Source organism: Macaca nemestrina, chromosome 1 (genome assembly GCF_043159975.1).
Source record: "Macaca nemestrina isolate mMacNem1 chromosome 1, mMacNem.hap1, whole genome shotgun sequence".
Classification (NCBI taxonomy): Eukaryota; Metazoa; Chordata; class Mammalia; order Primates; family Cercopithecidae; genus Macaca; species Macaca nemestrina.
In genome coordinates, this window is record NC_092125.1 from 221,760,869 (window position 1) to 221,783,284 (window position 22,416).

General features: G+C 42.1%; 1 protein-coding gene across 5 annotated transcripts in view; it reads right to left on the reverse strand.

The window, feature by feature from the left end:
• The window catches only part of LOC105473242 (vacuolar protein sorting 13 homolog D), a 284,106-nt gene that overhangs the window by 244,186 nt on the left and 17,504 nt on the right, over positions 1-22,416 (reverse strand). For 4 of the 5 annotated variants that reach the window (XM_071100479.1, XM_071100476.1, XM_071100469.1 and 1 more), the window contains exons 6-16: positions 18,639-18,755; positions 14,776-14,880; positions 12,583-12,753; positions 12,022-12,122; positions 11,005-11,173; positions 8,642-8,743; positions 8,286-8,487; positions 7,358-7,537; positions 2,321-2,451; positions 1,420-1,495; positions 481-651 (exon numbers count right to left, since the gene is read on the reverse strand). In XM_071100479.1, the coding sequence (XP_070956580.1) occupies positions 481-651; positions 1,420-1,495; positions 2,321-2,451; positions 7,358-7,537; positions 8,286-8,487; positions 8,642-8,743; positions 11,005-11,173; positions 12,022-12,122; positions 12,583-12,753; positions 14,776-14,880; positions 18,639-18,755 (1,525 nt within the window). Of the gene's footprint in view, positions 1-480; positions 652-1,419; positions 1,496-2,320; positions 2,452-7,357; positions 7,538-8,285; positions 8,488-8,641; positions 8,744-11,004; positions 11,174-12,021; positions 12,123-12,582; positions 12,754-14,775; positions 14,881-18,638; positions 18,756-22,416 lie in introns of those variants that run through there. The other variant, XM_071100484.1, reaches the window with a different exon arrangement.

The window sequence follows — 22,416 nt, forward strand, 5'->3', positions numbered from 1 at the left end:
TTATGCCTGTAGTACTTTCATCTATTTTTGTAAGAATGTTTTGTAATTGAGAAACCTAAAAGAGATGATGAACTCCCTCACCCCATACTATTTTATTGCCTTCAATCACTCTAATATTTTAAGATAGGTACTGATTCAAAGGTAGTGGCTTTCAAAAAGTACAGCTGCTATTCTTTGGTGCCATTATTCAGAATGACAGTATGACATAAAAATGGGAAAAAAAGAGAGAAATGCAAAGTATGACTAAACGCATGCTAAGTGGAGGCAAACAAAGAGAAAATATTTAAGGATATAGATTTATCTTGGAAAAGACTGTCCACAAACTTCTACCCTGATTTTGTAACAGGACAGGGCAACCCGACTGACTTACTCTACAGACCTTTTTTGTTGCTATCAGAGCATCTGAATAACCCTTGTCCAGAACACCAGAAATAACAATAAAGATGTTTTTAAAAAGGAAGATCAAACAAAAAAGTTAACCTGAGGTATGAACCTTTCCCTTGTAGAAAAAGTCTGCTACTTTTTTAATGGCCTGCGGATTGTATATGATGTTCAAGGGCCTTGTGCTGACATTGAGTCGCCTCTCAAAGTGGCTGTGTGCCGGATTTCTCTCATACAGCATCTCAAAAACTGGGTCATCTGGGTCTGCAGCTAAAGGAAAGAATAGGAATAAGAACATGGAACAAAGCAAAAACGATAACTTTATTCTTAATAGACCTGTGAGAAATTCTGGAAAAACAGACATTTTCTAAATTATTTTCCAATTAGTTCACATTGATGCCTATCTTTAAAACAGAAAGCCTAATCAGGATTGACTGTTTAATTTTCCACAGGAATTACATAGACTGGCCTGTTGTACTAGCTCCCATATATCATGGAAACCAAGGACCTGAAGGTCCTGCAAGGTTGCCCAGTTAGCCTCAGGTTCGCATCTCCACTGAGAGAGGACCAGGCTGTCTCCAAGTCAAACCCGGGTGCACACAGCAAATCACTGTGCACAAAACAGAAAACATTCCCTCTTTTACTACTGATCAAAGACTACTGATCTGGTTTTTGCTGGAAAGCCCCCCAAAAAGAATTTTTACATTATTAAAAAAAAAAAAAAAAAAAAAAAAGGTCAGGCATGGTGGCTCATGCTCGTAATCCCAGCACTTTGAGAGGCCAAGGAGTTCAAGACCAGCCTGGACAACATGGCAAATCCCCATCTCTACTAAATATACTAAAATTATCCGGACATGGAACCACACGCCTGTAATCCTGACTACGGCATGAGAATTACTGGAACCTGGGAGGCAGAGGTTGCAGTGAGCCAAGATCACGCTACTGCACTCCAGCCTGGGCGACAGAGCGAGGCCCTGTCTCAAAGAAAAATTAATTTAAAAAATTAAAAAATTTTTTTTAAAAAGTAGGACAAAGTACCTGGGTAATGATCACTTCTGTCTGCAGATGTAGTTTGTACACCAAAAGACTGTGAGACTCTGCCAACTTCTTTTTGCTATTAAACAAACACACAAAAATGCATAGACGTCAGGGTGAGAGGAGAGTAAATTCACTAAACAAACCATCTTACCCTTTAGCAACACACTCCCTTAGCACAATCAGATCAAAACCCACTTTACCTCAGATTGAGTACTTGCAGAATTGTTTCGTTTTCTGCCCTTTTCCCAATCTAGTGAGACCGCATCTCTTCCCTTGTACTGACAATATGCTACTTGGCACTCAGCACATTTAATGAACAGTTGCTAAATGAAAATTAAACATATCTAACTTTTCAAATTTTCAGTCTGCCTTCCCACCCTCTCCACAACCTTCCCCCAACCACAATAAAACTATGGACAGAATAAGGGGTTAACTATTCAACCACGTGGACAGTTTGTTGCTAACCTAAGATCAAAGATCTTATCATTAATAATGTATATTTTGAAAATTATACAAATATAGAAAACTTGAGATATTTCCGTTTTGGGACCCTGGCAAGATGAGATTTCATGTCAGTGACTAAGGGTCAGAAGGCATGAAAATGACTGTTAGATACAGAGGAAACCCAAACATTGAAATGCAGAAAATAGTGGTCTTATAGCATTTTCTTCCAAATCAGAGCAAAATAGACCATGGTGGCTACAACACAGGAGTGCAAGAAGGCATAGCCATAAATCTCACCAACATTTTCTCTTTAACAAATTCAAGAAACTTCTCTAATCCCAGCACATCAGTCTCAAGATCATCAAATTTGTCAGAATGAATCAGGTATCATTCGCCTAAAACAGACTACAATTTACCAACACCTTAGATACATTCATTATCCCACTGTTGTACATACTGGATTAGGGAAGACTAGAAGAGGAAACATAGTTCCTTCTGTAGCCAGGTCTCGAAGAAACAGTCCACCCAACCGGACTGAAAGCAAGGAGGAATTTCTTCGAGGAAGAGACTCTGCTAGAAGTTTTACATCTATAAAACATAAGCAAAATAGTTGATACAATGCTTATGAGAGCCTAAAGTGTTTTTAAAAATATTAGATATTCTACTTTACAGAGTATTATTAGATATGATGAACTACTTTTCCTTGAAATTAAACAAACAAACAAAAAAACCCTATCTATCTATAGGCACATATTGGAGATATTACGGGTTTGGTTCCAGACCACTGCAATAAAGTAAGGATCACAATAAAGCGAGTTACACAAATTTTTTGGTTTCCCAGTACATAGAAAAGTGATGTTGACACTATACAGTAGTCTACTGAGTGTGCAATAGCATTATGCCTGAAACTACAATACAGATACTTTAAAATTTTAAAATATTTTCTTGCTAGAAAGTACTGACAATCCTGTGAGTCTTCAGCGAGTTGTAATCTTTTTGCTGGTGGAAGGTCTTGCCTACATGTCGATGCCTGCTGACTGATCAGGGTGTGGTTGCTGAAGTGTTGGGGTTACTGTGGTGACTTCTTAAAATAAGACAATGAAGTTTGCTGCATCAACTGACTCTTCCTTTCACAGAAGATTTCTCTGTAGCAGGTGATGCTGTTTGATAAAGCAGGTGTTTAACCGCAATAGAACTTCTTTCAAAAACACAGTCAATCCTCTCAAACCCTGTCATTAGCAACTAAGTTTATTTAGCATCCTAAAAACTTTGTTGTCGTTTCCTTTTTTTACTGTGTTTTCTTTTTTGAAACAGGGTCTCGCTTTGTCACCCAGGCTGGAGTGCAGTGGTGCAATCATAGCTCACTGTAACTTCAGAGTCCTGAGCTCAAGGGATCCTCCTACCTCCCAAGTGGCTAGGACTAGAGGTGTAAGCCACCACGACCAACTAATTTTTTTTTTTTTTTTTTTAGTAGACATAGGGTCTTGCTGTATTGCCCAGGCTGGTCGTGAACTCCTGGCCTGAAATGATCCTCCTGCCTTGGCCTCCCAAAGTGCTGGGATTACAGGCGTGAGCCACCACACCCAGCCTTTGGTTGTCATTTCAACAGTGTTCACTATATCTTCACCAGGAGTAGATTCCATCTCAAGAAACCACCTTCTTTCCTCATCTGTAAGAAATAACTCTTCATCCATTCAAGTTTGATAATGAGATTACAGCAATTCAGTCACATTTTCAGGTTCCACTTCTAATTCTAGTTCTCTTGCTATTTACCCCACATTTGCAGTTACTTCCTCCACTTAAGTCTTGAACCCCTCAAAGTTATCCAAGAGGGTTGATTTCTTCCAAACTCCTGTTAATGTTGATATTTTGACCTCCTTCCATGAATTACAAATGTTCTTCATGGCATCCAGAATGGTGAATCCTTTCCCGAAGCTTCTCTATATACTTTACTCAGGTCCATCAGAGGAATCACTATTTATGGCAGCGATAGCCTATGAAATGTATTCCTTAAATAATAAAAGTTGAGGCTGGGAGTGGTGACTCACACCTGTAATCCCAGCACTTTGGGGGGCTGAAGCAGGAGGATCATCTGAGGCCAGGAGTTTGAGACCACCCTGGCCAACAAAGTGAGAGCTCATCTCTGAATAAATTAAGTAATTAATTAAAGAAACAAACAAACTTGAAAGTTGAAATTACTCCTGGATCCATGGGCTGCAGAATGGATGCTGTGTTAGCAGGCATGAAAACAACACCAATTTCTTTATACTTCTCCCAGCAGAGGTCTTGGGTGACTGGATGCATTATCCACGAGCAGTAATATTTTGAAAGGAATCTTTTTTTCTGAGCAGTAGGTCTCAATAGCAGCCTTAAAATCTTCAGTAAACCATGCTGTAAACAGATGTGCTGTCATCATCCAAGCTTTGTTGCTCCACTGATAGAACACAAGCAGAGGAGATTGAGCATAATTCTTAAGGGCCCTGGGATTTTCAGAAAGGTAAATCAGCAACTTAAAGTCACCAGCTGCACTGGCCCCTAACAAGAGAGTCAGCCTGTCCCTTGAAGCTTTGAAGCCAGGCATTGACTTCTCCTCTCTAGCTATGAAAAGTCCTAGATGGCATCTTCTTCCAATAGCAGGCTTTTTCATCTACAATGAAAATCTGTCATTTAGTATAGCAAGGATCTTAGCTGGATCTTCTGGATAACTTGCTGCAGCTTCCCCATCAGCACTGGCTGCTTCGCCTTGCACTTTCATGTTACAGAGATGGCTTCTTTCCTTCAAATTCATGAACCAACCTCTGCGAGCTTCAAACTCTTCTTCTGCAGTTTCCTCTCCTCTCTCAGCCTTCCCAGAACAGAAATGAGTTAAGGCCTTGCTGTGCTTTAGGCTTTGGCTTAAGGGAAGGCTGTGGCTGCTTTGATCTTCTATCCAGACCATTCAAACTTTCTTCATTGCAGCAGTAAGGCTGTTTTGCTTTCTGATCATTCGTGTGTTTGCTGAAGTAACACTTTTATTAGTAATTTCCTTCAAGAACTTTTCCTTTGCATTCACAACTTGGCTAACTGTTTGGCACAAGTGGCCTAGCTTTTGGCCTATCTCAGCTTTCGACATGTCTTCCTCACTAAGCTTAATCACGTTTAGCTTTTGATTTAAAGTGAGACATGTGCACATTTAGCTTCTGATTTAAAATGAGAGACATGTGACTCTTCCTTTCACCTGAACATTTAGAAGCCATTGTAGGTTTATTAATTAACCAAATTTCAACATTGTGCCTCAGGTAATAGGGAGGCCCGAGGAGAGGAAAAGAGACAAGGAAATGGCCAGTCGGTGAAGCAGTTGGAACATACACAGTATTTACAGTTACCATCTTCGATGGGCATGGTTCATGGCACTCCAAAACAAATAAAATAACATTACAAATCAGATCACCATAACAGAATAATCATGGAAAAGTTTGAAATACTGGGCAAATTACCAAAATGTGACACAGAGACACAAAGTGAGCACATGCTGTTGGAAAAATGGCACCTGTAGACTTGCTCATTTTCAAATCTTCAATTTGTAAAAAATGCAGTGTCTATAAAGTGCAATCAGGCAAAGTGCAATAAAATGAAGTGTGCCTGTATCTATCCAGCTATCTAAACATACAAAGACCGTTAGAAGTTTCCCAGCAGAATGAATTTTAAATAGCGCCTTTTCAATTCAGTTCAAGTAGTCTGCTAGTTAATACTAAGTTTATGACAGCTCAACTTTCTACAGTATGAAGTCAAACAAACGGGCTTTTAAAAAAACAAATCATTTGTCCTTCTTCAACTACTGAGGAATCTCAAATAAGTTACTGCTTTATGGACTGAAATAAAAATATTTGTGAGATGTCCAAACCAACATCTGCATATTTATACATCTTTAATTCAAAGTCACAAAAAGAAGGCAAATAATGTCCAGTCCATCCTCATTATTCACGGATTCCATATTTGCTTACTTGCTAAAATTTGTAACCCCAAAATTAATCCTCATGGCACTCTGTCAGTCATTCAGACACTCACAGAGCAGAAAAAAATTCAAGCCGACTGATACGCACATTCCCACCTGAGTTCAAACAAGGCAACACTCTGCCTCCTCGTTTCAGCTCTCACACTGTGAACAAACATCCTTCCCGTGGTCTTCTGTTTAGAGCCATGTTTTTCATGCTTCTGTGCTTTTTGCTTGCAGTTTCACTATTTAAAACAACCCCCTAGTGCTAAAGTGCTGTCTAGTGGTCCTGAGTGCAAGAAGACTGTGATGTGTGTTACAAAAATAATATGAGGCCAGGCGCGGTGGCTCACGCCTGTAATCCCAACACTTTCGGAGGCTGAGGCGGGCAGATCACAAGGTCAGGAGATCAAGACCATCCTGGCTAACACAGTGAAACCCCATCTCTACTAAAAATACAAAAATAATTAGCCAGGAGTGGTGGTGGGCGCCTGTAGTCCCAGCTACTTGGGAGGTTGAGGCAGGAGAATAGCGTGAACCCAGGAGGCAGAGCTTGCAGTGAGTGAGATTGTGCCACAGCACTCCAGCCTGGGCAACAAAGCGAGATTCTGTCTCAAAAAAAAAAAAAAAAATGAGTATTAGAGAAACTTCATTCAGTCATGAGTCATAGTGCTATAGGCCATGAGTTCAATGTTAATAAATCAATAACACAATGCTCCTCGACTTAGGATGGAGTTATGATAAACCCACCATAAGTTGAAAATATCATAAGTCAGCTGAGCACAATGGCTCACGCCTGTAATCCCAGCACTTTGGGAACCCGAGGAGGGCGGATTGCTTGAGGTCAGGAGTTCAAGACCAGCCTGGCCAACATGGCGAAACCCTGTCTTATCGTAAGTCAAAAATGCATTTCATACACCTAACCTACTGGACATCACAGCTTGGCCTAGCCCACCTTAAAAGTGCTCAGAACACTTACATTAGCCTACAGGTAGGCAAAAATCATCTAGCAACACAGTCCACTGTAGACTATGAGCTGCTTACCTCAGGATCGCATGGCTGACTGGGAGCTGTGGCTCACTGTTGCTGCCCAGCATCTTCAGAGAATATCATACTACCTACCTCTAGCCCAGGAAAAGATCAAAATTCAAAATCCGAAGTATGACTTCTACTGAATGTGCAGCACTTTTGTGCTACTTGTAAAGTCGAAAAATCCAAAGTCAAAGTATCCTAAGTCAAGGACTGTCTGTATATCCATATTAAATGTCTTTAAATACAGACACACATTTTAAAAAATAAGGTTAGGTACTGATCAGTTGATGAATGTTATGACCAGAGATTCACATGAACCTAACCCAGTAGTTCCCCTAAGAGCAATGGTTCCACATTGGGTAATACAGTTTTCGCACTGACTTTCTAGACTATTCACTACACTATTCACTACAGCGAATAATGAGAATCGCCTGGACATTGGCCCACAGAGAGACAACAGTGGCAGGTAGTTTCTTAGGGGCAGTGTACCTGAAAACTCGAGCTGCATGAAAGCACTTTCATTCATTTGAGGAGTTCCTTGCTCCTTGTGTAACAGAGTCACTGTACCTCGCTGCAACTGCAAATTCAGTTTGGCAAAGACATGATCTCGCTTTGTATATGTGTTCATACATGAGGCATCTGCAGTGGGGTCAAAAAACTCCTCGGTGCCTAAATGGTAAGGGAGAAAAGACTGTAGGAAAAAACATGGAAGAATAAAAAAGCACCAGCAAGCAGATTGATCACAGTTATGATGATGTTTATTTAACTATTTTTCCCTGTGTTAAGGAAGAACTCCAAAGTCATGGGTGACTGTTTTATAGTATTTCCTAATGTAAAACAACTCTAATTGTTTTTTAAGGGATATCAACTTATTATCAAACCAGGAAGGATAAGACTCATGATAAGGGATGGTACAAAGCAGTGCTGCCCAGTATGGTGAAATGGTCCACATCTGTGATGTCCAGTACAGTGGCCACTAACCACATGTGGCTACCGAGCACTGGGAGCACACGTGGCTAATGTGCTAGTGCAATTAAGAAATTAAATTTTTACTTGTATTCAATTTGTATTAAATTTTAGTAGCCATTTGTGCCTATGGCTAGATATCAGACACTGCAGGTTTAAGAGAGGCTCTAGACTGGTATTCAAATTTCAGAGTTTAAAATTGTTCAACTTGTTCAAATTTAGCTCTTTTACAACCTCTGCCTCTCAGCTCTATCTGAAACTGCATTAATATGTACATTTAGTCACGGAGTTACAAATGGAGTATCTCCCAAAATATTTCTTCTCTTAGCCTCTATGAACATAAACTGTTTTCCAAATATCTACTTTTGTTAAATTTGAAAAATACCACAAGCTGTTGCACAAATAACAGACCAATTTGTTTGAATCGAGTGAAGGCCAGCTCCCACCGTACCCAGGATCTCTTCGGGAATCCACTGCTCCTGCTGCTCTGCTGACAGTCCCTCAACCACATTCCCTTCTGGGGTTTGCTGCCCGTACCAGCCACCCCATCCAGGAAACCAGGACTGAAGATACTGCAGCATCCCACTGCCTCCACCAGGTTCTGGGTCTCCCGAAGAGGCTCCTGGAGAATCAAACTGAGGCTCCCGCAGACTCTGTGTCAATCACAAAGGAGCAAAGATGAGTACTCAAAGATAGAAGCAAGCTGTGCTATGCTGCTGTTCCCCCCACAGGAGCATAAGCACATCAAAACTGTAGCACTCGGGGTGTGCTGGGTCTGAACAAATCCTCTTGTAGAGGATTTCTTACCTCTGCTAGTTCTTCTTGTTTGTGAAATCGATCATGAACCAGTTCACGCAAAATCTTCAATTCCTCAAAGCTCTGTTCCTCTTCAATCCGACACATTTCCTCCTGTTTGGGTGAAAACAAAAGCAAATAAACAAAAACACAAACGTTGTACATCCACAGACACTGGACACCCTCACAAGCCACTAAAAGTACAGCACAGGAAACTCTCTGGTCCCCTGCATTTCCACTGAAGGCCAAGAAACAAGATAAATAGTTCCATGATTGCTGTTTCTGGCTTAAACAGCTTTCCATATAATCCAGTAGATGTTATTTGGTCTTAAAAACATCACTAACAATTCTCCAGAAATTTAGCTCTATGAAAGAAGGGGGAAAAAAAATCACTAACAAGTTTCATGATATCTGAGATGAATGGTGAATGGAGAGGGAAGGAAGAAGAGCAGTACTCAGTTTTAAGAGTCATGAAAGCGTATGGACTGTTGCAGCACCCACATTTTGAACAGCACTGACCCCATTTACAAAGGGCTTCCACATGTATTAGCTCAGATGAGCAGTAAGCAGTCTAGTTATCGCTCTTCCTGAAACTCAGGACCAAGTTTCCACAGGAAGTGTACAGGCTCCAGCTCTCTTACCATTCATGTAGGAAATCAGCAAGAACGTGGTCATTTTCACTTGTTTCACACTAGTTAGGAAAGAACCATGATACCCAGCTACATTTTTTAAAAGCAGAATTAGCTGTCCTGAACTGCTTCTTATACCGTAACATTAAGAAAAAAGGAGATTTTACGTGTTTATGTTTACTTGCTCATCTCAGTTGTAAATGAGATTTTCTCTCCCTCTATGTCTTTGCCTGTGTCTTTAAGACAATCATCCAAGGGCTGGGCGCAGTGGCTCAGGTCTGTAATCCCAGCACTTTGGGAGGTCAAAGTGGGCAAACCCCCTGGAGCCCAGGGGTTCCAGATCAGCCTGGGCAACATAGTGAAACCCTGTCTCTATAAAAGATACAAAACTTAGCCGAGTATGGTGACGCACAACTACTCAGGAGGCTGAGGTGGGAGGATCCCTTCAGCCAAGGAGGCTGAGGTTGCAGTGAGCCAAGATTGCACCACTGAACTCCAGCATGGATGACAGAAGGAGATCCAGTCTCAGAAAAAAAAAAGGGTAGGCTGGGGGCGGTGGAGGCTGAGGCAGGCGGATCACTTAAGCTCATGAGTTCAAGACCAGCCAGGGCAGAAGGGTGAAACCCCATCTCCACAAAAAATAAAAAATTAGACAGTTGTGCTGCAGGCCTATAGTCCCAGCTACTTGAGAGGCTGAGGTGGGAGAATGGCTTGCGCCCAGGGGGCAGAGGTTGCAGTGAGCATGACCACATCACTGTATTCCAGCCTAGACAATAGAGCCAGACCTTGTCTCAAAGAAAATTTAGAAAAAGGAAAGAAAAGAGAAAAGAAAATCATCCACAATGTCTGGTTTATTTTATCCTTCTCATAAGGTTCCTGCGTCAGTAACCATGTCTGACACTAGGATAAAAGCATTAGCAAAGGGAGTGGGCCACAGCCTCAGGGTGCTGGCAGGAGAGGCGCTAACCACTAGGGATTCAGCATTGACCTCAGTGACCACACAGCAGGTGCTGAAGGGAAAAGTACTCCTTTGTGCTTGGAAGAGTCTACTAAACAAATGGTTAGTTAAGGGGCAGTACCTGAGCCAAAATCCTGGAAACAGTCTAAGCTGCTACTGCAAAAATTGATGCTCACAAAACTGAAACCAAACAAGCAGCAAAGCAATCCCCAATACCTTCCCCCAAGAGAGCAGGCAGACAGCTAGAGAAGGGGTGGGGTCCCATGCCAGGGCTCCGGGAGGGGGCATTCTAAGGGCCTTTAACCCTACTATTAACTAAAACGTGAGCTTGCCTTCACCATGTACTTCACCTTTTCTGCCTAGCCTCTACCACCTAAATATCCAAGGTCAATCAAGTCCACTGGGATTACAGAAAACAGAGGCCAAAGTTCACAGAGATTACAGACTTTGAAGTAAAAGAATTAGGACTCGGATCAGGCTTTGAAGAGAGGCGAGTGACTGCATGAAACAGTCCCTCGAGCTGGGGGGCAGGTGTGTGGGCACAGAGTCAGAGCAGGACCATGGTGTCTTTTCTTCCTCCTATCCCGTGGCCAGGCTCCCCTCGGGCAGTGGAGTATGGAAGATGCTCCTGGCTTTGTTCTCACCCTACTAAGACCAATTCTATCCCGTAAAATTTAGCCACTTTGGCAGGGACTTTATTACTTCACAGATCCCATTTTCTTTAGCCATTGAGAGAACATTCTTACCTTGTGAATAAGACAAGACACACAAGACCACAGTCCACTTACCTTGTCATCTGTGGACAGCAGGCCTCCTTTTAACTTGTTGAAATATTTGTCAGTGTAAGACGCAGCATCGCGAGCCCGGTGCAACATAAAGTCCCAGGTGCAGCGTTTCCTCTGCTCTCTGATCTCATATAAGTTAGCATTCAAAGCAAAATACCACCATTCTCGGCAGCTGAAATAGTCCATGACAATGGAATCACTTCTTACAACAAAAGCAACGAAAAGGCTACCAATCTAGGACAATCCACATAACCCCACTCCTCTCCTGAGACACCTTTTCTCTTGTCAGCCACCAGTTTATATATTAGGCTCATCTTAATATTAAACCCACTAGGTGGAGAAGGCAAATCTGCCAAAGAACATCAAATAATAGATCCCAAATGTATTTATCAGTAACATAGTTCTCGATTGGTTTGAATTTTAATACCCGTCCCCTCCACTGACAGAATATTGAGGGCTGACTGTAAGGTAAATACCGTCTTAAGATAATTACCAAGTATGTGACTACTAAAGATTTTTAATTGAATACTTCTAACTAAAGACATGGAACTACATAGGATCTTTAAAAAGTTTTATTATATCACACTGGTCAAGTTTATCACTGCAACATGAAAATAGGATTCAGTTTTGCTATGGAGGCTGCAAAGAGTACTATGTAAATGTTGACCAAACAACCTGGGAGAAAACACACAGGGAAGTGGGTTCAAAGAATATTTAAAGTATTTTAATACACACCAGATCCCACCAGAGCAGCATCAGCCTACTTGCTAAATGAGACTGAGAGGATCCTCTGAATTTTACTACACTCAGTCTAACAGTAAGCTGATGACACCAAATAAATATATAGAAAGAATATCAACAATGATAAACAATGGGAATGGCATTCCAAGGACCAGAAAAAATCAATTGTACTTTTATCTCCAAACAAGGGTAAAGGACAGTGAGGCATATTTCTGATCTATGTACATAATAAGAACAGACTCCCAAATGTATTTCATGACCACACTGAGAAGCCCTTACTTCTTAGATATCGCCACTTTGGGTTTCCACCTTCGGAACTTCACCTGCCTCTCCTTTCGTTCCAGCTCCTTGAGGAATTCCATGATTTGCCGGTACTGCAGCTTTTTATTAGAGGTTAAGAGATACTAGGTTAGAATTGGTTTGTTTCTTTTACTCAATTAAGACCTATTTCTAACAACAACAATTCACATTAGTTGATACACTGAATTGAAACCCGGTGCAAACTGAAACACCAAAATATCAGCATCGAGTGGCATATTTCTCTGACACTGACAGTTAAGCCTATGCATTGCCGTATCGCTTGTATTTTTTGTTCAGCTCTTAAAAATATCAAAACAAAACTAGCCTCCTTTCCAACCCATACCACCAACTAATTAAAAAGAAAAAAAAACTAACCTGAGATCAACCCACTTTAACTATGTAACAGTTACATAGTTTTGGTCTGGAGGGAAATGGTCTCAGGTGAACTGTCTTTCCTGGTGAGGATACATTAATATCAAGACTTTCACGGCAGTCACCAGTGTGACAGTGAGTAGATGCCACTGAGAAGCAAGGGCATACCTGAGAGAGTTTCAAGGGAATGGTCTCCAGCTGAATGTCACAATCAACACGGGGACTGTGCCGAGACCGCAGGGGCTTCTTGGAGCAGTTTCTCTTCAGAAGAGCAGATGCAAACACAGGCTCCAGGACGTAGTGATGGCTGCGACTCTCCATGCTCCTGGCCATGGCCTCCTGTGTGTCACAAGAACACCTGCTCTGCTCAGAATGGCTTTCCGTCTGGGAGTCACTCTTTTACAGTGTTGGGGTTTTATGACAAACAGTGGAGCACAGTCACAGGCTGTGTCACAGCAGCAAATGTTTTTGTCAGTTTTGTTTTTATTCATTTTTATTCTTTTTATATGAGGACAGGATCTCACTATATTGTCCTGTCTGGTCTTGAACCCCTAGGCTCAAGTGATCCTCCCGCCTCCCAAAGTGCTGGGATTACAGGCATGAGTCCCCGGGCCTGGCCAACAGCAAATGTTTTTAGGATCAAGTAACATGTTGGTATGTTATCTAATCAACAGTGTTTTGTATCGACATCCAAAAACACTATAAAACTGGGTTATAAAACTCTCTAGTATTTCAAATTTTTTATTTATATTTCTTTTCTCTCTCTTTTTTTTTTTTTTTTTTTTTTTTGAAACGAGTCTTGCTGTGTTGCTAGGCTGGAGTGCAGTGACGCAATCTCGGCCCACTGCAACCTCCGACTCCCTGGTTCAAGCAATTTTCCTGCTTCCGCTTCTCAAGTAGCTAGGATTACAGGCATGCACCACCATGCCCAGCTAAATTTTATATTTTTAGTACAGACAGGGTTTCACCATGTTGGCCAGGATAGTCTCCATCTCCTGACCTCATGATCCACCCACCTTGGCCTCCCAAACTGCTGGGATTACAGGTGTGAGCCACCGCGCCCAGCCTTTCTATTTCTTAATAGGTAATACACTCACATGGTTTAAAATTTTAAAGGGAAAAAAAGGTGAAATCTCTTTCCTGGTCTCATCCCCAGCCACCCACTTTACCTCCTCAGAGGCAACCAATGACACCAGCTTCTCATGTCTCCCACCCAAGCCGTTCTGTACACATGCGGAGACATCTGTAATTTTCTGTTTTCTTCAACAAATGCTATAAATGCTGTTTTTACCTTAGTTTAACTTCATACTATATCTTAGAGACTATTACACAGTCATCATAAAGATCTTTACCTTTATTATTCATTGCTGCATATTGTTTTACTATATGGATACAGTGTTTATGTAATCGAATTAAAACAAAAACCGGCCAGGCATGGTGACTCATGCCTGTAATCCCAGCACTTTGTGAGGCCAAGGCAGGTGGATCACCTGAGGTCAGGAGTTCGAGACCAGCCTGGCCAACATGGCGAAACCCCATCTCTACTAAAAATACAAAAATTAGCCGGGCATGGTGGCATGCGCCTGTAATCCCAGCTACTCAGGACGCTGAGGCAGGAGAATCACTTAAACCCGGGAGATGGAGGTTGCAGTGAGCCAAGATCACACCACTGCACTCCAGCCCGGGCAACAGAGCGAGATGTCATCTCAAAAAAACAAAAAAGAAGAAGAAAAAAACCATCACATACAACAGTATCCAAGCAAAAGATAACCCTGGGTGGGGGAAAAAATGAGCTATTTTCCTCCATTTCACTTAAACCACCTATAAATTATTTATAGAAGGATTAAACTGGCTGGGTGTGGTGGCTCACACCTGTAATCCCAACACTTTGGGAGGCCAAGCAGGAGGATTGCTTGAGCACAAGAGTTTAAGACCAGCCTGGACAACAGAGTGAGACCCCATCTCTACAAAAATAAATAAATAAATGATGGAAAAAATCTAGATGCATGACTATGTTACATGCACATGCAAACAGTGGAATACTATGCAGTAGTCAGAGCAATGAATTGGAAGTACAAACAGCAACATCTTAAAAATATAGCTTTAGTTGAATAAAATAAACCAAAGAAACCTACAGTCTAGCATAAATTTAAAACATACATAAAACAAAGCACTATAAATTGTTCAAAGTCACATACTTATCAAGTACCTCAAGCAAACACACTTGAGAGTGAATGGCTTTAGAGGAACAGTGGGTGGGAATGGGAATCAGATGCAGGAGACAAAAGCCTCAATGGCAGTGATCCTACGCCACTTCCCTTCCATGCTGTCTTGCAACAAAGCCCCCTGCCGAAATCATACCTGTAACTCCACCTGAGGCAAATCCCCCAGTAAAGTGCAATCGACATCCCAATAGATGCTAAATTCTGCTACGTCTAATTGCTTTTTCCGCATTAGTTTCTGTACCTAAGGTAAAAAAGACAAAGAAGAAAACAGGATGACTGTCTTTATTCGTGAATGTCATTCATTCAACAAATCATTTGTAAAAAATCATGTGTCAGGTACTTTACGTGGTGCTGTGGATATATAACTCAAACATGCTTCTGCTCTTACAGAGTTCAAAATCTAGCTAACTGGGGATACAAACATGCAAATACATAATTTTAATGACACAGAGGGAAGCAGAAGAAAAATCTATACGATGCTATGAGCAAACAAGAAAATGTCACTGTGCAGACGATTGTCGAAAGATGTAAAAGTTTCAGGCAAATGGTCAGGTAGGAGGAAAGGGCTGGGTCAACCATACAGTCCTCCCTCAGTATCCGCAGGGAGTTGGTTCCAAGAACCCCAAAGATACAAAAATCTGCAAATGCTCAAGTCTCTTAAAATGGCATAGTATTTGCATATAACCTACCCATATATCCTCCCTGTACACTTTAAATCATCTCTAGATTACTTACAATACCTCATACAATGTAAATGCTATGTAAATCATTGTTATACTGAATTTTCTTTTTTTTTTTTTTGAGATGGAGTTAAACTCTTATTGCCCAGGTTGGAGTACAACGGCACGATCTTGGCTCACTGCAACCTCCACCTCCCGGGTTCAAGTGATTCTCCTGCCTCGGCCTCCTGAGTAGCTGGGATTACAGGCATGCGCCACCACGCCCGGCTAATTTTTTTATTTTTAATAGAGATGGGGTTTCACCATGTTTCCCAGACTGGTCTTGAATCTGTGAGCTCAGGCGATCTGCCCACCTCGGCCTCCTGAAGTGCTGGGATTACAGGCATGAGCCACTGCACCCAGCCAGAGGGGGAGTATTTTTGATCCTCTGTTGGTAGAATCATGGATATGGAACCTGAGGATACAGAAGGGCGACCGTACAAAAGGCCTGATATCTTCAGGGAACAGTGAGTCTATCTGTGTAACTGGAACACTGGATGTATGGGGTGGGGGCAGTATTGGTACATGTGGATGAATGCATATTTGGGATGAGGAGTGAGCTAAGAGTTGAGAAAAGTAGCTTGAAATGTTACTAGGTACACTGGGTTGAATGGTGTCCTCCCTTCCCAAAAAAAAAAAAAAAAAGTCATAACCACGCAGAAGCGTGTATGTCACCTTATTTGAAAATTATGTCTTTGCAGATGTAATCAAATTAAGAGGTCATACTGGTTTAGTGGAGGCCCTCATCTTATGGGTATTGGAGGCCCTCATCTAATGGGTACTGTCCTTACAAGAAGAAAAACGACACAGGGAGAAGGCCACGTGAAGACGGAGGCAGAGGCTGCGTGAAGCACCTGCAAGCTGAGCAACCTCAGTGACCACCAGCAGCTAGCCAAGGAGAGATGCATGGGACAGTTTCTCCCCTCAGCCTCCAGAAGGGACTGATCTGGCCACAACCCCTTGACTTCAGACCTCTCGTCTAGAGAATAAATTTACGTTGCTTTAAGCCATCTGGTTTGTGGCAATCTGTTAGGGCTGACCTAGTTATCAAATTCATTAGGAAAGGAAGTTTATGCCACGCTAAGGTGTTTGGACTTCAGGCCTTAAGAGATGCGGAGCTGCTGAACGTTTTGATGCAGGCAGGTAACACGATCAGGTATGTGTTTCAGAAAAAGAAGTCTGGTGACGGTGTAAAGTAGGGCTTTCCCTTCAGTGTGCCAGAAAAAAATGAGTTATGAGTGCCTCAAGTATGAGCCAGTGTATGGGATCAAGTTACATCTTAGAAACATGTGGTTACTCTGAGCTGGCCACTTCCAGCCCCAAGCAGCCACAACCATTTGCCCCCGTGTACTATACAAATACTATCTTTTTACTATGTGGGTTCTGACATGGAAAACACTGGAAAGCATTGGTACAGGACAAATAGAAAGATCCTGGAGATCACAGAACAGCGTATTTCATTAGTCCAGGTAAAACCTGACAGCATCCTGCAGGGTGACGGTCATATGAGGATGGACAGGAAGAGCTATGTTTGAGATGCTTTGTAGGAAAAAGTAGCAGGACCGTGTGAATAACTAGATATGGAAATTGAAGTGTAAGAAGTGAAAGGAGGAGCACACAGCTTCTAGAGATCAGTGTGGCAGGCAGGAGCACAGGGTGAGGAGCAGGGATGGCACAGTCTTCCATAAAGGGCCAGAGAGTCAACAGCTTCGGCTCTGTAGGCCATGCAGCCTCTGCTGCAACTACAGTACTCCACTGTGGACAACACTAATGAGCATGGCTGGGACTTAAAACACCTTTATTTACAAAAACAGGTGAGAAGCCAGACTTGGCCACAGGAGTCGGTCCACCTGGGTTCAAGGCCTGGTTCCACTTTTCACTCCACCTCTTATGCTGCAGTGCCCTCAGTAGGGTTATTAGGATCACAGCAGTGGTGAAAATCAAGGCGAATTGAATGAGTTAAATCATGGAAAGTGCTAAGAACAGTGCCTGCCATATAAAAGTACTCAAAACTGTTAGTTATTATGGGTTTTTACATTCAGTAAAATGTTAGGGAATAAAGAAAAATACTTCGTTTGGGGGACAAAATGGGCAGATGGAATACACAGGATCATTCTGGTAGTTATGACAAGCTGTGGTATAACATGAAATGTATTTGATCTTTGTCCCAGGTTCCTGGCACAGAGTTCCTAAAACCCTTGGAAGTTCCTGACAGGAGTGTCATTGCTGTTCATAAAACCCTCATGATCACACCTCAGTATATGCTAATTAAGTGACTTTTGATGGGGTCCCTAGACAGCCTCAAGATGGGGCTCATCACGAAAAGATCAAGTAATTAGAGGGTTGGGCCTTTCAGTGCCACTCACTGACCTCTGGTTGGTGGCGCTGGAGATTAAGCTGCATAAAAACTTTGAACCATGAGATCTGCTAAGCTTCCAAGTTGCTGAACACTGGAGCAGGGCGTGGCCCTCTTTATCTAGATATTCACCTGTATCCTCATAGCATCCTTTGTTATAAACCAGCAAACGTAAGTAAAGTGTTACCCTGAGTTCTGTGAGCCATCCTAGCAAATTACCAAACCTGAGGAGGGGAATTGTGGGAACTTCAACTTCTAGTCAGAAGCACAGGTCACAACCTGGGCCTTGTGACTCGCATCTGAAGTGGAGGGTGGTCCTATGGGACTGAGCCCTTACCCGGCGGGGTCTGCAGTAACCCATTAGTGTCAGAATTGAGTTAAACTACAGGATACCAACTTAGTATGTGATGGAGAATTGCTTGGTGTGTGGGGGAAAACCCTCACACACCTCCTGTCAAAAATGTTGTTTTTTGTGTAGCATGTGAAGAAACAGAGTGTGTTTTGAGACAAGCGGTAGTTTTAAGAAAACCACGAATATGAAGGTCAAAGGGTGGAGAATGGAGTTCAAAATGTGGAAGCCATCAGCAAATATTCCCTGGTGGTAGCTACGACTATGAAACAGAGTGAGTTTACCCAGGGAGTGTACGTAACACGAGAAGAAAATCAAACACAAAATCCTTTCTGCCTCTTAGTTTCTTTGTGCATAAAATGAAAGTGATATAACCAAAGGTCAGAGAAAATTCCCTGTTTCCCTATTTCAGCAAATTTGATTTGCTGCAAACACACAAGAGACACCCATGCCTATCACAGAAGGCAATGGAAAAGAATGTGATTCATTTACATAACACAAAATGGCAAAAGGCAGAGCCCCAAATTCCTAGAGCATGGCTTTCTTCCTGCTTTGTCATCACATTTCATACTCACAGGCTCATTCACAGCATTTTGCATGGACACATTCTTAATGCAGATGCCAAACGCAAAAGGATGGGAGGGATTGGTGACACCATCTTCAAAGCGTAAATGGACATCTTGAATTTTTAACTGCAAAGAGAAAAAAGAAAAACCAGCTGATGCACCTGCAGAATAGTGTTCCAAAGAAAAGAAGAAAGAAAAAGCATTTAAATAACTGCTGTGGGTGAAATACTATAGTTAGGGGTCAAACTGCCCTTGAGTCCTTGAGCCACTAAAGGAAACCACAGCAGGTACTTTATACAAACACATCACACACATATCCAGTATCCTGTAAGTTCCTAAGAGTGTTACAATAACTCTCTTGTTATGTTATGTTATAATATGTTATATTATGTTATAATAACTCTCGTGATTTTTTACCAAAAGAGCTCCAATACTTCCATTAAATCATTTCAGAAGACATCTTTAAAAAAGCAATTAAAGAAAGTAAAGCCATTGTATACAGACAATTGTTCCTCCTGCTCTGCTGATATCTTTATCTTGCCTCTATGTCCCCACATCTGGACCAAGGAAACCAGCACAGCACATAAACTTTGCATGTATGTACATATGTATGTATTTATTTCCCTTAGCCCCTCCCTGTAAATAGGCTACAGAAAAGGCACTCTGCTTCAGTGAATTAAAAAATAACAACAGGCTGAGCACAGTGGTGCATGCCTATAATCCCAGCACTTTGGGAAGCTGAGGCAGGAATATTACCTGAACCCAAGAGTTAGAGAGACCAGCCTAGGCAACATAGCAAGACCTCACTTCTACTAAAATTTTTTTTAAATAGCCAGGTATGATGGCACGAGTCTGGAGTTTCAGCTACTCAGGAGGCTGAGGCAGGAGGATTGTTTGAGCCCAGGAGATGGAGGCTGCAGTAAGGTAGGATGGCACCACTGCACTCCAGCCCAGGCAACAGAGTGAGATTATGTCTTAATAATAACAATAACAGAAAGTAAAAAGACAATCCACAGAATGGGAGAAAGTATTTGCAAATCTGATAAGAATCTGGTATTCAGAATATACAGAGAGCTCTTATAACTCAACAATAAAAACATAAACTGATTTGTAAAATAGGCAAAGGATGGCTGGGCACAGTGGGTCACTCCTGTAATCCCAGCACTTCGGGACGCCGAGGAAGGTGGATCACCTGAGGTCAGGAGTTCAAGACCAGACTGGCCAACATGGTGAAACTCCGTCTCTACTGAAAACACAAAAAAAATAGCTGGGCGTGGTGGCAGGCATCTGTAGTCCCAGCTACTCGGGAGGCTGAGGCAGGAGAATGGCGTGAACCCGGGAGGCGAAGTTTGCAGTGAGCGGGGATCGCGCCACTGCACTCCAGCGTAGGCAACAGAGCAAGACTGTCTCAAAAAAAAAAAAAAAAAAAAAATTAGCCAGGCATGATAGCACAGGCCTGTAATCCCAGCTACTCAGGAGGCTGAGGCAGGAGAATCACTTGAACCCAGGAGGCAGAGGTTGCAGTGAGCCGAGATCACACCACCGCACTCCAGCCTGGGTAACAGAGAAAGACTCCATCTCAAAAACAAATAAATAAATAAATTGTGGCAAAGGATTCAAATAGACATTTCTCCAAAAAAATAGACAGACAAGTGGCCAGTAAATATATGGAAAAATATTCAGTATCCTCAGCCATTAAGAAAATGCAAATCAAAACCACAGCAAGACCATCATTTCACACCCACTAGTGCACAATCAATAATAAATGTTTGATTTTTGGTGTGTTTTTTTTGTTGTTGTTACTTTTTTTCTTTATGTCCTGAATGGTGTTAGAGAAAATGTTATTTCACCATTTCTGCAGGCTTTTTTTTTTGAGATGGAGTCTCGCTTTGTTGCCCAGGCTGGAGTGCAGTGGTATGATCTTGGCTCACTGCAACCTCTGCCTCCTGGGTTCAAGTGATTCTCCTGCCTCAGCCTCCCCACAAAGGAGCTGGGAGGACAGGCACACACCACCATATCTAGCTAATTTTGTATTTTAGGCTGGTCACGAACTCCTGACCTCAAGTGATCCGCCTGCCTTGGCCTCCCAAAGTGCTGGGATTACAGGCGTGAGCCACCGAGCCCAGCCCCATAATCAATAATAAACGTTGATGAGGATATGGAGAAACAAAACGCTCATACATTGCTGGTGAAATCGTCAAATAGTGCAGCCTCTTTGGAAAACAGTTTGGTAGTTCCTCAAAAAGTAAACAGAGTTAACCCATCATTCGGCAATTCTACTCCAAGATATCTATTTGAGACAACTGAAAACATGTTCACCCAAAACCCTGTACACAAATGTTTACAGCAATATGATTCATAACAGCAAAAAGGAGAACCAACCCCAATGTCCAGTAACTCATGAATGAATAAACAAAATGTCACATGTCCTGAGAAACGCAAGAACTCTCAACAAGAACATTCCCTTCAAAAGAGACTTGACCAACTTTAATATGGCTTCTGGCAGCCTGAGGCCACGTCCCTGGGGACAACACAGTCCTCTACTGAGTTCCTGCCTGGTAAAGCTCAGGACTATCAAAAGAACGTACCCTTTATTCCAGCCAACACCTGACATAGGCCCCTGACCTCCCTTTCTTATAGCATATTTACTGAAAAGGGTTTATAGGTTTACAGAGCTATTCAATTGTGCCATTTCTTTGAGAGATGTGTATGCACAGGTCAAGTATCCCTCATCTGAAAGGCTTGGGACAAGAAGTGTTTTGGATTTCATTTTTGGGGGAATTTTGAAATATTTGCATTATACTTAACCAGCTGAGTATCCCAAATCCAAAAATACAAACTCCAAAATGCTCCAATGAGCATTTCCTTTGAGTATCATGTGGGCACTCAAAAAGTGTCAGACTTTGGAGGATTTCGGATTTTCGGATTTGGGACGCTCGACTTGTATCTCCTACAGCTCAGGAGTCTCTTTCTCAAGGACCTGAAAGCCATTCCTTTGAAATGTAATCATCAGGAAGGGTAGGGCCTCAATCTCCCAGTCTGAGGGAGGATCGAATCCTAACTTTGATCACTGCCAGCAGACACAGCTAGCCTAATGACATTCACAGCGACCAACGCCTTGTAATTTTTCACTTGAGTACCCACTCACTCCACCTCCCTGCACCCTCAAGCTCCCTTTAAAAGGCCCAGCTACCTCCGCACAAGTCAGCCTGGAGCTTGGCTGTCAGTAGTTACCGAGTAAAATCTGTTTTTATTGCTCTGACGTTCGGCTTTGTTTAATCTTTGACAATCCATACAATGGAATATATGATTCAGTCATAAAAAGGAATGAAGTGCTGAAACATGCTACTACACAGATGACCCTTGAAAACATCATGTCAAGTGAAAATGGCCAGGCCATATATTATATGATTCCATTTAGATGAAATGTCTAGAATAGGCAAATCTAGAGAGAAAGTAGATTAGTGATTGACAGGAGCTGAAGGAAGAGGGGAATTGGCAATGACTACTTTTTTAAATTATTATGATTTTTTTAAGATACAGGGTCTTGGTCTGTTGCCCAGACTGGGGTGCAGGGGCACTATTATAGCTCACTACAGCCTTGCAGCCCAACTCCTGGGCTCAAGTCATCCTCCTGCCCCAGCCTTCCAAGTAGCCGGGATTACAGGTACATGCCACCAAGCCCAGCTTTGGCAGTGACTACCAATTGGGATGATGAAAATGTTCTGGAATTATTTAGCGGTGACCAATGCACAACCTTGTAAATATACTTAAAAAAACACTAAAT